Source organism: Chrysemys picta, chromosome 2 (assembly GCF_011386835.1).
Source record: "Chrysemys picta bellii isolate R12L10 chromosome 2, ASM1138683v2, whole genome shotgun sequence".
Taxonomy (NCBI): Eukaryota; Metazoa; Chordata; order Testudines; family Emydidae; genus Chrysemys; species Chrysemys picta.
In genome coordinates this window covers 22,032,787-22,051,645 of record NC_088792.1, presented here as the reverse complement: position 1 = coordinate 22,051,645, position 18,859 = coordinate 22,032,787, and the positions used below count along the sequence as shown (strand labels likewise).

Sequence of the window (18,859 nt, the reverse complement as noted above, 5' to 3'; positions counted from 1 at the left end):
AAGACAAAAGTTTTCCTTTAAACTTAAATATGGAGAGTAAAATTTTCAAAATCTGAGATTTCAGAGCCTTAATCTCATTGAAAGTCTATGGGAGTTTCACACCAGTGCCAAAATTAATTTTGAAAATGGGATACTACATGCCTTTGAAAATTTACCTACCGTTTTTATCAATTAAAACAATAACAATCATTGCTATGTTTATGGTTGAAATACAAATGCTCAAAATTACTGGTTAGAAGTCCCTGGCTTTAAAGAATTTAATATGCATTTAATATGCACCTGTAAAAAGAACAGGAGTACTTGTGGCACCTTAGAGACTAACAAATTTATTTGAGCATAAGCTTTTGTGGGCTACAGCCCACTTCTTCGGATGCATCGAAATCCATCAACTTCATGAAAAGATGCATCCGAAGAAGTGGGCTGTAGCCCACGAAAGCTTATGCTCAAATAAATTTGTTAGTCTCTAAGGTGCCACAAGTACTCCTGTTCTTTTTACAGGTGCATATTAAATGATAAACTCAAACATCGTGAAAGTACTATATAAATAAAAAACTCTTTATCAGCTCCCTTCTATGCTAAAATTCTTCATGAACATCCTCATTACAACCAAAACTCTGTCACCCAAAAAGTTCCCCTTTTAAAAGTAAAAGTGAAGAAAGGTTTTTCAGAGCTGTGTGTTGAGAATTAACTATGGAATACTACTGCCAGTGTAAAATGTACAGCTAAATTCCTGAAAAACGGCTCTCTACATTTCCCAATCTATTGTAAAGGAAACATTTCCTTTCCTCCCCACCCTGTGAACTATCAACAGAGTCAATACCTACACACGCAATTGGGTATCTATCTACTTCAGTTACTTAAAGTGTGGGCCAAAAGACAGAGAATTCAAATATTATTTCCTCTATAGTACGTGGCACCAAAATCTAACACATTATTTATTATTGGTAGTACTGAACCCCCAGTCAGGGACCAGGATCCCAGTGTGCTCAGAGCTGTACAAACCAAGAACATAAGGACAGTCCCTGCCCCCAAAAGCTTACAATGTAAGACAAGATAAAATAAATGGATACGGACAGATGGGGGAGCACAAGGAAACAATGGGACAAAATTGGTCAGCATGATAGTCAGTGGTCTCAGAACACCAGCAGCCTAATTGTTGTCAAGTTTTTTAAAGGCATAACAGAAAAAGAGAGTTTAGAGAAGGGATTTAAAGGAGGAGACTAAGGTAGCTTTGTCATTGTTTACAGTGAGCTCCCCCCAAGAAAGAAGCAGCATAGGAAAAACCACAAAGGTGCTTGCTTGAAAATTTAACAAGTGGAAAATGAAGACTGGCATCATCAGCCAATCGGAGGCAGGTGTCAACATCTCAACAGCAAATGAGAAATGGTATTTCAGGGTGGGGACAGGTTGCTAAGGGCCTTTAAGTGAAGATCATTCCAACCAGCGGCAGCTCCAGGCACCAGCGCAGCAAGTGCGTGCCTGGGGCGGCAAGCCGCGGGGGGGCGGCCTGCTGTTCGCTCCGAGGGCAGCAGTTAGGCTGCCTTTGGCAGCATGCCTGCGGGAGGTCCGCCGGTCCCGCGGCTTCGGTGGCAATTTGGAGGCGGGTAAGCTGAAGGCGCGGGACCGGCAGACCTCCCACAGGCATGCCGCCAAATCCTCAGGACCGGCGGACCTTCCGCAGGCACGGCGCTGAAGGCGGCCTGATTGCCATGCTTGGGGCGGCAAAAAAGCCTGGTTCCAACAGCATTCTGAGTGGATATGAGTGGGACAGGATTCCATTTGTCAGGGAGAAAATGATGTTGCAGTAATTGAGATATGAGATGAGGAGAGCCTGAATGAGGGTTTTAGCTTGGACTGATAGGGAGGTGGTATCTTAAGAGATTTTATGCAGAAAGTGTCTGTAAGATTTAGTCTGATGTGAGGACCTAGAGAGAGGTCCAAGTCAAAGATGATGCCCATGTTAGAATCCAGTAATGAGTAGGAAAAGAAACTGAGAATGAGAACTTAACTCAGTATTACATTATGCACCTTTTCTATATGGTATCATTAGGTCACATTGGTTAGAAATAATCAGAGCAACAGTTCTGAAATTTAGCAATGTGCCTTGTATAACCAAAAACCTGTTAATTCCTGCAAATATTCATTTCACATAACCGGCATGATGAAAAAATATTTGCAGCCAAACTCTTGAGAATAGTTTCTAAAACCCTAATGCACGATGACTTGTGCATGTGAGTACTTCCATTGGCTTCAATGAGACTAACCTCATGGTTAAAGCTAAATATATGTAATTCAAAGCTTTGCTGGACTGGGATTTAATACCGCTAATTCTCTGCTCACTTCAACTGTGTAACAACCATTAACACTAATGAGAATTATGCAGGTGCATCAATAATATAGCTATACAGCCAGTGAGTAAATAAAGTGGCAATATTATTTACATTACCAGTAAATAAAAATATTCCCTTCTCTCCAAACTGACAAAGAAAAACATTAAACTTCCCCAACTTATTCCTCCTTTCTTAAATTTACTTTTTTAAAAAGCTTCCACTGTAAATGATCTTTTTACTCCTAATGTTATGACTTGTACAACAATAATTTTTTTAAAAAAAGTTTTCACCTTTCCAAGCATCCTTCCTAGGAAGTAATAGTGTCTGGCATAAGAATCTCCAACGAGCATCTGTGCAGCAGGGTTGGGATAAAGAAGTCCTTCATTAGTGGTCTTAAAAAATCCCTGGTTAGGGTTAAATCCTGATTTAAGCAGTTCATTCAGAAATTCTCTAAAAATTCCACCACCATCAATACCAGCTTCATCCAGGCCATGTGCGTTAAGTAAATGAACACGAATTCGCTTTTTCAGATCAGGTTCTGGGGGAAAAAAGTTGAGAAGAAAAGTCACATACAAGAACCTATACAAAGTTTGTTTCAGGGAAAAAAAACACAAGCACACTACATTTAGATATCAGTACAGATATATAGAACAGTGTAATGTGCTGTTGCAGAAATCTATTATTGGCTTGAGTTTGAGATGGTTGCATTACTCAAAAGCAGAGCAGTAACTTGTAAATAATACAGCTCATCCCAAATGAATGCTACAAAGACTTCATACCAAACCACCTGGACACATATGCTGTTTATAAAACTTATTTTACAGAAAAACTATTGTACACGGGTTTTATGGAGTGTAACAGTGGCACCATTTCGGCTGTCTCTCCACCTGTAAACCGAGTCTCTCTTCGCGTAGTAAGTTCAACTATACCAGCCTCAAAGGCAGAGAGAAATTATAGCAACCTCCATGAATTTTTTGAAATAGCTACTCTTTACATAATAATGTTGGGAGTTTAAGACCCAATATCTTCCAATTTAGCAGGTTTAGAAACAAACGCTATGTATCTCACTAGAAAAGAGGGTTATCCAGCTCCTCCACTAGATAAAACATTTTTAGTCCAGATGCATGTTCTGGTTCACGAAATACTGGATCTTAAATCTGTCACTAGTCCAGGACTGAATATTATCCATCCTGCACCTTAGATCTCACTGTAATTTCAGGGATGAGGTGTGGAAATTCCTCATTAGGGAGGCAAAGAAGAAAACATTTTCTGTCTTTTTTTTTTTTTTAAATAAAATGGAAGGCTGCTGTTTGAAAGCTGATCAGAGATTAGGAATATCAGCAGTCATCTCAGGGAAATGATTTATAGGACCAAGTCCAGTTGACAAAGGACATGAAAAAATATCACATACTGTACACACACATATACACCTAACAGGTGTGGTATGAGGGCAATACTCACTGATCATGCCCGTTCAAACCTCCTTATCTGTACTCTTCAAATTAAGTTCCTGATCCTGCTATTTGTTGCAGGTGGATAGATTGCTGCACCCATATACAGCCCCAGTGAAGTCTTCACACTTGAAAGCTGATTGCAAACACCTACATTTTTTTTCTTTTCTTTTTTAAAAGTCTGCCTGAAAGTTTTCTTTCCTCCAAAATTATTCCTGCCCAAAGCAGAGGATGGGCATTATTCAGTCCAGGACCAACACAGGTATAAGGTTTGACATTTCATAACATATAATGGCTGGAAACAGGAGATTTATTCCATTTCACCAGGTAGAGTTCTAACAGGATACATAACACTTGCTCCTAGGCCTGTCTAGATTATAGACCTTAAAAGTACAGGATTAACTAGATAATTGTCACAGGGATTTCTTACATTTCATTAGCTGTAATTCCTCTGTCCCTCAGAACTGTGGAAAGTTGGGCTCAGGGTATTTAGGGAGCCGGGCTTTACAAGGGAGGGTACAAAATATAGTACCCATTTATTTTTTCCCCTCTAGAAGATTTCAGACAACATTTTTCTATGAAACATATAGCGTATATATGAAGCACAATCAAGTGGGAAGGAGGATATAAACTTTTTTATCAGTATTTGTTTGGGCCAACTCCTGTCACTCTGTTGTTGATCAATGTGACCAATACCAAACAAATGCTGATAAACTTTATTCCATTGCAATACGTACTGTATATAGCACATCATATTTGTAGGTAAAATTCATGGGATTAAATTGAAGTATCTTGTAATAAATGCCAGCTTTACATGCATTCTGCCCAATAGTCCATCTCACCAGAACCACTGCTAATATTCCTATTCTCTGAGCAACTTCACTCAGCTACTTTAAAAAAAATCCACTAGTCAGAAAAATGTTTTCTGCTTTCTCCCACTACAGAATGCCCTCTTCCACAAAAATCATACTGGCCTGAGACACAGAATCGGCAAGGTTCAGCTCGGTACCAATGACAGCTGTAAAGTCCAATACCTTATGATTATTCAGCAATAGAAAAGGGAGCGTTATACCACTGAGAAGAGGAACTTCTCAGGTTCAGTGACATACATTACTTGTCAGGAAGTTCATTAAGATATTAAGTATTACATTTTATATATGCAAATGTTTTGAGTCAGAGCTTTTTTAAATTATTAGTTATAATTTCTCTCTTCCTGTGAGTCCTATACAGTTGGACTGACAGTAAGTATGTATCTGGCTTACAGGTGGAGGAAAAAGGTGGTCCCAGTAAAATTTTTAGAAACTGAAACAATTCTAAAATAGTTTTTCCACAATATATGTGATGACATCTACAGTATACATGTAGGTGTGGTATGGGGTAAGGATTTTATCAACACTTGTTTGATGTGGCCTGCATAATTCATGACTTTGCCACTCATGATCTTGAGGCAGTCCTACTAATACATATAAAGGGGTCTTTGTCTCCAAAATCTCAATTCCATTCCACTCCACTCCTATTTTTTAAAATGATCTAGACTGAGTAAGGTACCACTGAAGCATTAGTTTATAATGATTCTCTTTTACTTGAGTGCATATGGAAAAACCGGCTGCCTTTTTCCAAAAATCAATGCCCATTGCTCTTTTGTGATCTCTTTTCCTATTGATCACTTCTAAGACCTCATCTATGTTCACTCAATCTTCCAGGTCCATTTTAATCAATTCAGTCTATGATCCTGAAACTATCCCTGTTACAGTTTCTAGGAATTTCTTCTTTTCTATACTACTCACTGTATCTGAACCACCCCGGATCTAACTAGAACTATTCCATACAACTATACTGACTCAAAAATAAACAATGAAATAAATAAATAAATAATGTATGTTTATCACCCACTATAGCTGCTGTTGATTAAACCAGATTCCACATGTACAGGGTTTGGACTGAAACTGAACAGTATTTAAATATGTGTGTGTGTGTATATATATATAAAGAGAGAGAGAGAAGGGGGAAGGGAATGTGAGGTGGGATGTGGAAAATAGTCTATAAGCAGCATGTAAACAATTATTCTGTGTTTGGAATGTATCTATATCTGGCATGGAGGGGTCATCTCTAAGGGTCAAAGGATAGTTCAAACTCCATGCTCATTCTGTGTCTTCAACGAGATTACCAACAAGTGTGTTAGTTGATAATACATGTGACGATAGTTTGGGGATAGAGACTCTTGTCCATCTGGAAATGGATGAAGACCACTGAGTCATTTCATATAGGTCAAACAGCCATCATCAGTAACAGCATTTGGTCACTTCTGATGTAGTAATCTGAGCTTGTAAATTAGAAGTGAAAAACTTCATACCATTACTAGAACCCCTTTAGTGTAAATGGCTTTTAGTCTTGTTTGACACATACACAATGACCTTTAAAATGAAAAGAGGTTATACATGTATGGAAGGGAAAGCAACAATAATATGTAGACTTACTTAGCCCTTTTATCCACAGAACTCAAAACACTTTTAAAAAAAGAGCATAAAGTAATAGAGCGGAGCAAAGAGTGGGGAAAAAAGTCTGTAAATATTAGTTCAGATTCAAAAATAAAGTTTGATTTGACTCTGTTCTTGAACCTTCCTGTTTGCATTCTGTGACCATATGAGAACTGAAGCTTTAACAGAGTGAATACTTGCAAAAAGCTCACTTGAAGCTTGAATAAACAAGCACGTGCTGAAAGCAAATTTTAAATTATGTTTGTAAATGTTTGTAAAAATTCACAATTCATGCTATGTTGATTAGTTACATAAGCTACCTAGTCAGAAAAAAAATTGTGACTTATGTAATAATCAACCCAGTGTGAACTATGAACATTCATAACAGCCTGTCTGAACAATTTACAGATCAAGTATTCGGGGATCAATTTATCGCGTCTCGTCTGGACACAATAAATCTATCCGCGATTCGACGCCTGTACTCTACCTCGGCAGGAGGAGTAAGCGGAGTCGACGGGGGAGCCGCGGCAGTCGACTCGCCGCCGTGAGGACGGCCAGGTAAATTGAACTAAGATACTTCGACTTCAGCTACGTGAATAGCGTGGCTGAAGTTGCGTATCTTAGTTCGATCCCCCCCGCTAGTGTAGCCCAGGCCCAAGATTTATTTGCTGAAAAAAAATACAATTTTGAATAAAAAAAACATTTGAAAAATTCATATTTTGCTTCCTTTCTTTTCCTGTTTGTAAAGTTCAATAATTTTTTAACCATATACTCCCAGAACTCTAGTATCTCCATTTTTGCAAAGGCACACTGAAGTTATGTGACTTGCCGAAGGGCACATGCATCTTGAGTATATGACAGCCATGGACAGAATTCAGGTCTCAACTACCAGTTCTGTGACTTATCCATTTTTAACCACCACCACCACACCAACGGTTAATAAATGCACACAAAAAATATACAAGTTAATTCACCTTTTGTTCCTACAGCAAATATAATCAACAATTGGATCACACATCAGATAATATAGGAGTGCTTGTCGTATGTTGCCATATTGTGTACCTCTTCTTAAAACAGAGGCTATCATGGATACACCACAGACCCAACCTTCAGTACCACATTTTCCCTGAAGCAACTATAATTATCTAGTTACAAGAAAGAGTAATATTAGGACTATATTAAGGCAACCGACGGAAAAGAATCAATAAAATACAGTACATTTTCCTTTCCTTTTAAGCATGAAAAAGATCTACCAAAGTCAGTGTTTAAGATGATTAATTTAGTAGCTTTGAAGTTATAAAAGTTTAAATCTAGCAAGGCAGATCTCCCCGCCCAAGATTACTTCAAATTTAGTGGAGTTTAAAACATTATGGGGCTGTGAAGCACTTCAGTTTTGCGTCTCTCTCACTTGTAGGTGCCAGGGATCTCAGAGTTCGGGATACTGCTGCTTCTTTTTTTTTTTTTTTTAAACCTTCCAGCCGAGTAAAGGCAAATATATAATTATATGGTGAGATTTATACACTCAATCAATGTTATTTTTAGTATACTGTAGAACTTCAATGCAAACATACCATTTTCAGGGGAAAGTTTGTCATAAGCATCTTCATAAATATAATTTCTTCGGATAGTGACATTAATTCCATCCAGAAATGGACCATCTCCTTGAACTTCCTGTTTATCTGCATAGATCAGTCTTTGAAAGATCTGGTAAAAAGAATAGAAAAAGAAATCAAATAATCATACTGAAATCTGCATTTTCAGTAAAGAGGGGTTACCTTATTAGTTACTATTGTTCTGCGACAGTTGTATCTGTGCATTCACATGTATGAGATTTGTGCCTCTAGTGGCCATTTATGGAACTGCATAACAAAGCCATACCCGCTTGGGGGGGGGAGAGCACTCTTGAGCTAAGACAACATAATGAATTCCATCTGCCTAATGGAGTGCACCCCGCACACCCTGACCATCTCAGTTGCTTCTGCCTAGCCGGCAAAATTCTGACATACAAAGAACTTCAAGGCAGAGGGGGAATGTGATGAGTATTCTGAATGTACAGAGGCAACTCTCAAAAAACAAGAGTTACTAGTAAGTAACCCTTCCTTGTTCAAGGACCTCTGTGCTGCCTCACTTATAGGAGATTAGCAAGCAGTGCCCCCAACAGAGGATGGTAGGCAAGGACTTAGAGGCAAAAATAGACTGTAGCACTACTTTGCCAAGTCCAATTCATAACACTTAGTGAAAATGTGACCAGAACTCAGTGTTGCTGCTTGGCAAATCTCTACAATAGGAACCTGTCTCAAACAAGCTAGAGAGTCCGCCATAGCCCTAATGGAGTGTGTTTTTAAGACAAGTGGTACTGGTTTTCTGGCTAAAGTATAAGAATACTCAATACACCTCTTAATCCGGGGGGTGTTGGGGGGTGGATTGTTTACTAAATGGTTCTGCCTTACACCTCTCCCTATGGCAACAATCAATGTTAGAGTATTTTAAGGGCTTAGTCCGGTCCAGATCATAGCACAGGGCCCTTTTCATATCTAAGCAATGTACACTGGACTCCCTGGGTAAGCATGGTTTCTGGAGAAGGAAACAGGGAGGGAGACATACTGCAACAGATGGAAGTTGATACCACCTTCAGCATAAAGCTGGGTGAGATCTCAAAATGACTGTCTTTATGTACTACTGTAAATGTTAGAAAGGCCAGCAAGCCACTGAGCTTGTTAACCCTCCTAGCAGAAGTAATATCGATTAAAAATGCAGCTTTGATAGACAGGTACCTATGGAAGCTTGAGACAGGGGCTCACAGAGTAGAACTACCAACAGTTAAAACCCTTGTCAAATCCCTGGCCAGAAAGGTCCTTGTGTGCTAGGAAAGGCATTAACCATCTCTTAAGAAACCTGGAGACTGTGGGATGAAAGAATAAAGACTTGTCTAACAAAACAGTAAGAGGCAGAAACAGCAGCTTAATAAACCTTCATGGAAACTATTGCTAAACCTTGTGATTTGAAATATAAGAGATACTCAAACTGCTGGGGCTCCTTCGCATGATGGGGTTAACCCACTACTTTTCACCCAACACATAAACCATGTTCCATTTTAGTTCTTTCATGACTAACAGTAGTGCTTGAACACTAATAACTTCCATGGATCTTGTGTGTTCACTATCTTTGGCTCTTCTGGTGAAAAATCCTCCTTTATTGTTTAGAGAGGAGGTGGTGGGCGCAGAGGAAGATGAACGGATGATTCTCTGATTAGCTGGAGAAGATCTGTGTATCAATGTTGCCTAAGCCACATTAGTGCTATCAGTAGGATACTGGTTCTGTCCTCTCTGATTTCCTTATGATTCTGGGTATCACGGGAATGGGATGGAAGACATAGATGACTGCTTCAATACAGAAGGAATGCATCCAATAAAGATTTCTTCTCACTTTAAGTCCTGGTGCAGAACAGATGCCATTTGGCATTCTGACTAGACATGAATACTTTGATTAGAGGTTGACCCCACCTGAGTAAGAGTGAAGACACTCCTGACCAGTTTAGGGACCATTTGTGTTTGTTATAAGAGTTCATGCTGAGTGCATCTGCATATTACATTCCTCTTCTGCTAGGTGTGCTGCTAGTGGGTGAATGTGATGATGAATACATCAGAGCCATAGCTTCCTTGCCTCCATAGATGAAGTTGAGAATGTGCTCACCATTTGTTGATCCACTACATGGCCACGGTATTGTCTGTGAGCACCTGGACTATGCGATGTATGGACAGCCACAAGGCCTTTAGAACCCATCTTACAGACCGGTTCTTCAATACATTGATGTAGAATCTGGATTCCCAGGTGTTCCAGTGGCCACATGCATCACAACCCAGAATGCAGGCATCTGTGGTGACTGTAACAGTAGGGGATGGAGGAGTGAATTTTCTCTGCTCTACCATCAATGAAGTTGTTGAAGCACCTGCAGGAACAAGATCAGCTTCCTTTTCAGACTGTGTACATTGGATCATCCAAGTTTACTATTAATACTGGTATGAAGCAAGGCTGTGTCTTAGCGTCCAATGGCTTTGGCATTTTCTTCTCTATTCTTCTTAAGTACATCTTTGGAAATGATCCACCTGGCGTACTAGTTGAATCAAGGATGGAAGACAGCTTGGTTAACATCAGACAATTCCAGAGCAGAAAGCATGTCATCCAGCTTACTATTCAGGATCTGCCTCTCTCAGGTGACACTGCATTCATCTCTAATTCACCTGATGAACTGCAGGCCATGGTGAAAACGTTTTCTGATGCATGCACCACATTTGGCACAGTAATCAGTATAAAAAAAAAAACAGTTGTCATGTCACAAGGTACCAACATTACACCTAAAATCTATGTCAATAATGTGGATCACTTCTGCTATCTTGGCTCAATTCTTCCCATTCTCAATTCTTCCCAGCTCACCTAACTTGATAGGGAACTTGACATAGAATCAGCAAAGCTTCTGTTACCTTTGGCAAACTTAACGTCATGTATTTGGAACAATAAGTTGCTAACCTGAATACAAATGTGTCTGTTTATCAGGCTTGTGTCCTTAGTACCCTCTTTTATGTCTGTGAAAACAGGCTTACCTACTCCAAGCAGGAGTGGAGACTGAACAGTTTCCACTTCCGCTGTTTCAGAAAAATCCTTAGAGTTACATGGTACCGATGGATTACCGATAACAAGACCCTTGAGAGAACTGGACTACAGTCTATGCTGAACGTTCACAGGCTTTGCTAGTTAGGACACGTGGAGTGCATGCCTCAAGATCATCTGCTGAAAGCTGTGCTTTATGGTCAACCTAAGAACTGCCTGCAATGCAGAGGAAGGTCAAACCTCTGATATAGCGATAAGGTCAAGCAAGTCCTCAAGAAATTCAGCATTCCCACTGACAATTGGGAAAATCCTGCCAATAATTTTTCTGTTTGGAGAAGCTGTGTTAAGACTGGTGCAGTCACTTCAACGAACCATCAGAGAGCCCAGGCTGAGGCCCTCCGGTGAGCCAGGAAGCAGAGTATGCTTCAACTTCCATCTGGTGTTTGGACCTGTAGTCACATGGGAAGCTTTGCCGCCTGTGCATTGGGCTCTTTTCCCATACCACTGCTAAGCATCGACAGACCAGCTTTGTCACATCTTCTTTCATCTGTCAAGATTTTGGATGGCCATGCACTGGATGTGTGATGAGACACTATCTAGTGTTGATGGTGAAGACAGAGGATAAGGCCAAACGTCCTTTGCTGGATTGAGTAAACCCAGGAGAATAGGAAAAGCAAATGTCTTTTTTCTGTGCTTGCATGATGCTGAAAAGGGGATCAGACTGTCTGAAATTCCATTCTGTAACTGAAGGATATTAGCCATTCTCCCCATCAACGCCTGAAATAATATCTGGTCATCAGGAGGGGAGATGGACAAAGTCTCCATTTCATCTTCAAGTAATATAGTACATCTTCAATTCCTCTATGGGAAATTGCTCCATTTCCTCTGGGCATCTCCTCCCCATTGTCAATCTTCTTGAGGAGGCAATAAGTGCTGGTCGTATCTGTGCCAAATGAAACATGAGTGTGTTCTTGAAGGTAGCGGTGCCTGAGGTGAGTCAGCTGTCAGGAAAACTCTCAAGCCGTGATTGAGCTGCTTCAGTGCCGGAAGGGGCATTGGTGTCTACATTCTCATTAGTGCTGAAGTTAGCGCCATGCTAGTTTTGGCAGCATTGAGCAAAACTTTCACTGGCTCCTGAATGTGGGGCCACATTAATAATTGAAGAGGTCCCTTCATAAGATCTTTCAAACATATGGAGTTTTTGGAGAGGGAAGTCAGCTGGGCTTTCTGGAGCAAATTGGAGAAGTTAGCATATTCAATTCCAAGGGAATCCCATGCTCCTGAATGATGTTCTGGATCAATAATGGCAATGAATATTGAAGTGCAGAGTCAAAATGCAGAGGTGTAGCCAAAAGCTTTGATAAACAAACCTCAGCCATGAGAGAGGAAAGTCAATGGTGCTAGAGACATGCATGCCAGTGAGGTGTCTAAGTCACTCAGCATTGAGGCGTCAAGCTGAGGAGGAGTGTGTATTAGAGGCAGTGTTGAGACTGGTAAAGCGTCTCCAAAAATTATATGAATCAGAGGAGAATGAAAACAATGCTTCCTCCCTTGTTCTCCTCCTTGGACCCCTTCTGCAGATCAGAATACTTCCTCTTTTCCTTTCTCTTCCCCAAAACAGGGGCACTAAGGTATCTGTAAGCGTGACTCTCTCTCGTGATGTCAAACTTTGCCAACTCCAAGGGCAGTGAGGGAGTCTTTAGTGTCATCGCAGACTGAGGTGATGGAGCAGTCTGTTTTGACAAGAGCCTGCAGTCCTGGATAGTGCTGGGCCAGAGGGTCAGTTCCAGTAAGTGTTTGCCTCAGCCCCAACAAAGAGGGCTGCACAAAGGTCCCTTTACAGTAGGCCTCAGCAAACAGGCACACCTTGAAACTCCTGAGGGAGCACTAGGATGGTCTGGCTAACGGCTCAAAGAAGCCTAGTGAGCCAGCAGTCTTAGCTGTCTGTCAATAATAATAATATCTGGAGATATACGTATCTCATAGAACTGGAAGGGACCTTGAAAGGTCATCGAGTCCAGTCCCTTGCCTTCACTAGCAGAACCAAGTACTGATTTTGCCCCAGATCCCTAAATGTCCCCCTTAAGGACTGAACTCACAACCCCAGGTTTAGCAGGCCAATGCTCAAATCACTGAGCTATCCCTTCCTCAACCAAGGAGTAAAGGCATGGCAAATTGGGCACTGGCACACTCGGTGAGCCTTTCAGGAACACTAGGCACCCAACATGTGCATCTGTCTCTAGAAAGATTGCTGAGCAAGATGCACAACTTTTGGACCCAACATAACCGCAGGATAAATGAAGGCAAGTAGGGTCAACTACTCTTAACTATACCATGTGTAATAACTAACTAATTATAGAAGATAGATTAGGCTAATTAGCTCACAGACACAAGGAGTAGTTCCATTTAGCTTTTAGCAGTGGCAGAGAAGAAACTGGAGTGGTCATGGGGGTAGGGATAATACTCCCTTATATGGACAGAGCTGATCATCATAATGTGAGAGCATTCTGGCACCCTTAGGAGGCATGGCTTTGTTACACAGTTCCACAGCTCAACACTAAAGGAGCTAATCCTGTAAGTGGAAATGCACAAACAAACAGACTGGGTTACTCAAGTCCTAGCTGTACAGAATGTATACTGAAAGCCAATGAACAATAATCTCAAGTGATCTAATCAGAATAGGATGTTGAATGGTTTGAAAAAAATACCTATCAGAACTTGCATTATCATATTGCCATACTATATGAATATGTTTTAAATAAATTTTTATTCTCTACTGTTTCCAATCTCTGATACAAGCCTAAAAATACACATTCTTTTTCTACCAAATTTATCACTGTCCTTTCAGTAAACGTTGATTTATTTCCCCCATGAAACTATTTTTCATTTCCTTGATGGCGCTGGTACACAATGATTCCAACACAATTCTGGGAATAGTCTGTTAATTAACTGATGCTGTAGAGCCAACAGAAGCAGCTCAGAAATTGTTTCTAGGGGTACCATCACAATGGTAGCATTAAAAAAAAATCTTGTGGGATTTGAAAAAACATGGCCCTCAAAATTATACACTTAAGATCCAGAATGCATTCATAATCAAATTATAAACAATTATAAACAATATATGGAATTGAAAGTCACATTTTGCCTATACAGTAATTAAGTGTTCCTTTAAGTCCAACTACCATTGAATGCAGAAACTTAACTTCTGGGCATTATTTCCACAAAATGACTCTCACTCATATTGTACTGGGTTAATGAGTACACTGTATATGAGAATCTTGGATCCTGCAATAAGATCCAGGTACATGCACTGTGCATCTACTTGGAGCTCCACTAACTGCAATGGGGTTTAGTATTGGTGCAGAGCTCCACCCACATAGATCCAATTGCAGAATCTGGGCCTATGCTTGCTTATTATACAGCGTTACCATTTCTCAAGTGAGGTTAGCATAGTCTGTCCTTCTAAGTAAGGAAAAACTATTCTAAAACATTGTAAAAAGGGAAAATAAATCGAAAGACATAACAGTAAATCTTGCCCAGCATCTTCTGCATTGTAGTGGCCATGCAAATATTGGGGACAAACAGGAGCAGCGTGGCCTGATTCTCCACTGGATAGAGGGATGGGATGATCTGAGGCCTGATTCCCCACATAGTTGAACTCACTGTATTACATTTACTGTAAAATCCTCAAAATACACAAAAATTAAAAAAATTAAATACCTTTACTCTTTCCTCAAAAGGAACTACAAAAGGTAGCTCCGTCAGAATTGCAAGTTGTCGTTCTTCAGACACAGAAAGAGGTGCTGGCTCCAAACCCACTTAAAAATATGAACAAAGAGTTTATCAATTTTGGTAAAAAGCTGCTTTTCTAATAGTGTTTACCTTGTAAAAATAAATTCGTAATTTGCATTTAATCAAAAAACGACATACATGAAGACAATTGATTTAGTGGAAGCGAAGTAGCCAACTGTAAGTTGGCTTCTTATGAGCCTTACCTTCCTAAAATATTGCAGTTTCTACTGGTAAAGTGAAAATCGAGCAATTAAAACTTACTGCAGACAAGATGTATATAGAAATGATATGCTATTGTGCTTTTTAATCTCCTTTAGAAAAATCATGTTATTTTCTGCTTTTCTAAATGTTGTTTAATACAACAGAAAAATAAAATTTTAAATATTAGAAACTTATCAGCTAATTAAGGGAAGGTTGTAATTATTATTTGCATTAAGGCTGCAGCCAAAGGCCCTATCACACTGACCAAAGGGCTCCATTTCCCACAGTAATTTGGTGTACTTCGCTTTCAACCATAGAATCTGTTTTTGTCCAGCACATAGGGTGACCAGATGGGGGAAAGAAAAAATCGAGACACATTGGAGGGGTGGGGGTGGGGACTGAGGGCAAAAAAAAAAAAAAAAAAAAGCGCTGCCGGCGGATATCGGGACAAGATCGGTCAGGACGCGGGGCACACGACGTCTGGTCACCCTACCAGCACACCAATTTTGGCATGACACTCTAGTGCCTCAGCCAAAACGCAATTAAGTCAACTGATTTATTTCGATAGGCTTGGGAAGTGCAAAAAAAAGACATTTGTCCTGTGATCAAATTAAATTTCAGTCCCCATGGAAAGGTGAAGGGAACATCAAAAAGCTACATTAGCTGCTTGAGTGAACAGCAAGGAGAAAATAGCCAAAGAGCATAAGGAGTTAAAGGAAAAGGCTTCCACTCCAAGATAGTCTCAAACCATGATGCAACTCTTTTGGAACTTTCTAGGTGTATCCCATAAGGAGGTATTTAAGAAATAGTTCCCATTTGGGTTTTGGATACTTGAAGTATATCATCTTAACCTAATTTAATAGCAAGAAAATTAAGTCAGCTAGGCACATGCCTCATATTACAGCAAACGAATTCAAGTGCAAGACATGAAACCAGCACAAGATGCTATAGGCTTTATTAACCTCCTTGATTGTGTCGATGGAGATTCATCTAGCTACAGACCGAATACCAGATAATAAAGCCCCAGACATTTTCACTTTCTTGCTTATCATCAGAGCCAGAAAAAAAGCTGCCTCAGAGGCAAGGCCAGGCTGTCTGCAGACAAGGTAGGGGAAAAAAAAAAAGCTGAAGTAAATAGTACATGTAACTAATGGGGCCAAGGAGATTACACTGGCATTTGCAATCCTGCCTTTGGCATCTGTTTATGGGGTGGTGATGCCTGGCTGCCCTTCTGCAGCTAGGCACCACATCAATGATCATTATCAAAGGGTGCTGTATTTTAAATTTCCCAAATCATTTTTAAGTAGAGTTATTTTAGGTACTGATTTAGTGTGACATGACCCCACATATTAGTATACTTGATGAATATTCACTTTTGGCAAATCTAAGCATTGCAAGCCCCTGGAATTTTTGACAAAGTGCTTCCTTGAGGTTACTTAGTTTCTTAGTAAACATTTTTAATTAAAGTCAATGTATGCTGCCTCTTAAGCTAAGGGTTAAAAGCATTTTAAACAGAAAGTGCATGTACAGCAAAGGTAAACCACTATCCAACTTCGACAGTTCAATTATTCTGGTCAATTAGTCAATTTTATCTGCATTTCTCCATCAAGGTTTCCATCTTTAAAAAGAAATATTGGATGGAGTCATCAATACACAGTGCATTTATAACTCAAGAGTCTGCCATTTAAGTAAATGAAAAAGCACAAATAAACACTACCATATGTGATTCAGCAGTACTTTCAAATTAATTGACTTTATCCCATATGGAGTCAAGTGGGATTAAACAGATCATACGTATATTGTTATATGCTTGTTTTCACACAATCACGTTGATCACACCTTTCTTCTTGTCAGTGAATTTTGTGGTCATGAAGGGTGCCAGACTGACAACCCTGGAGGCTGAAGCACTTTATCTAGCTAAAGGAGGAGGACAGCACAGGCAACTGCAGCATGAGTTTCCTCACACACGTGCCTTATCCTGGACCTTGACAGGTCACTTGCAAAGGGGAGGGGTAGTCCACATCACCCTGATATTCAGTCTGTCCCATACAAGCAGCTATAAATTCTCTAGGCAATATGGATGGACGTGGTGGTGGATGGAGGGTCACAAGCAAAGTTACCAATGGCATAGCAAACATTGTATAAAGCTAACAACGACGACTCATGGTACAATATTGTCTTGGTCATTTCTATCAGAGTTTGGCCTAAGTTTTGCATTTTGTATTTTCTATAGTTATTTAGTGGAGTTAAGATGCAAAAGGATAATTGTGTCTTGAAACTCTGTTTTTGCTGAAAGCAGTATTGATGCTTCTGGTCACAAGTGCTTTGGAAAAACACTGACTCAGACCAAGGTGGAGCTTCTGTAACAGGATGTGCCAGTTTACAGACCTGAGCTTCCTGTACTGAGAGTTGACTCCCAGGACACAGTGCTTGCTTTGGCACAAAAAGCGCTCCAACTGTGCCGAAAGCACCACTACCTTCTGGCGGAGAATGAGAGCAATGCTTCTAATGCAATACTGTGGGCTTTAATGTCAGACTTACTCCTTCCGTCTACACACACATAACACTAACCCAGGGTCCCAGGACCCTGTAGGGCTGCAGGGCCTGAGCCCGGGTCAAGCCTTGACCCAGGGTTTCAGCATTATTGTTTTGCAGTGTAGACAAGAGCCCCTCAGGACTCAGGTCCTGGGAGTCTTCCAAAAAGCATCCCAAAATCCCATAGGCCACCTTTTTTTGTCCTCTCTATCCCAAGCATCTTGAATCTACTCTACTGAAAACAAACAACCACCCTCCTTGGTGTACTGCTGCAGCTCAGTGAGTCAGCACTTAACACTTCCATTGTCTTCTGATTACCAAGCTGCAAACACACATCAGAGAGCCTTCTGTGTTTGTAATGGAGACCGACCATAACAAGCCTTTTGCAAAGTGGTCATGGGAACACAGCCTGATTTTGGTAAATCTCTGGTGCAAAGCCAGCAAAGCTGTGGACTTTAGAAAGAGTACCAGGAATGACCACGCATACTAGCACATAAAAAAACTGGCAGCTGCCTAGTGCAGGGAGCAGATTAAGCAGCTCTAGAACAATTACCAGAAAACCAGGGACCAGAACTGCACCTCAGGCAACTTGCTAAAACCATGCCCATTTAATGAGGCGTTTGACCTGGTACTGGACACTGCACCAAGCACAGAGCCAACCGTGGTGCATGATGACTGGGATGGTACCCTGCTGGCCTCTAAATCCAACATGGAGACTGATGGGAGCAAGCAGCAGGCACCAATTGGGGACTATGAAGTCACTGTGTTGCTGAAACTGGTCCCAGAGCAGGCTTTGGAACATGAGCAGCAGCAGCACATTCTGGGTCCACACTTGGAGGAGCAGTTTGATGCAACCCTTGAGGAACAACCTGCTGCTGAGCCTGCAACAGACTCAGAATGGACAGAAGTCACCCCTGAGCCCGATAAGTTTCTGACTCCATTTTAATGTTTATTACTACAGTAATGGGAGGGATTTCTGCTCTATGAACCAATAAGTTATGAGAAGCCCCAGCTAGCAGCATGTATCTGCTAATGGCAGATTTTATACTGGTACCTTGGCGTCCCCCCCACCTCCCTCCCACATGAAGTTCAAAATGGCGACCAGGAAATGCAAACAGTAAACACCTTTAAAGTGAACTTTTACTGGAAAGACACAGATTTTTGCTAAGGTTATTCCTGTTTCTTAAAAATTACTTTACATTGCCATGGGTATAAGTATGTCACTCTGTAAACGTTCAGCAGTCTAACAAGCTGCCTTGAAACAATGAACTGTATGGGGGTGGGGGAGCGTGGAAATGCGTTCCATTTCCAAATCTAGTCCATTTCAATTAGAGGTAGTCCATGCAGTCCATAGGGACAAAAATCATTTGTCCCAAATACAACTGTGGTTTGAAATTTTGTCCAGAAATGTGCTGAGGTGGCAGGATGGAGGAAGGCTGTGGAGTTCTGCCTGTCTGCATGCAGT

General features: G+C 40.6%; 1 protein-coding gene across 2 annotated transcripts in view; it reads right to left on the bottom strand.

Annotated features, from left to right (window-relative positions):
* Positions 1 to 18,859, bottom strand: part of UBE3C (ubiquitin protein ligase E3C) — a 179,469-nt gene that overhangs the window by 56,835 nt on the left and 103,775 nt on the right. For both annotated transcript variants that reach the window (XM_008162984.4, XM_065582755.1), the window contains 3 exons: positions 14,587 to 14,684; positions 7,830 to 7,962; positions 2,621 to 2,868 (listed from right to left, as the gene is read on the bottom strand). In XM_008162984.4, coding sequence (XP_008161206.1) covers positions 2,621 to 2,868; positions 7,830 to 7,962; positions 14,587 to 14,684 — 479 coding nt within the window. The remainder of the gene's footprint in view (positions 1 to 2,620; positions 2,869 to 7,829; positions 7,963 to 14,586; positions 14,685 to 18,859) is intronic.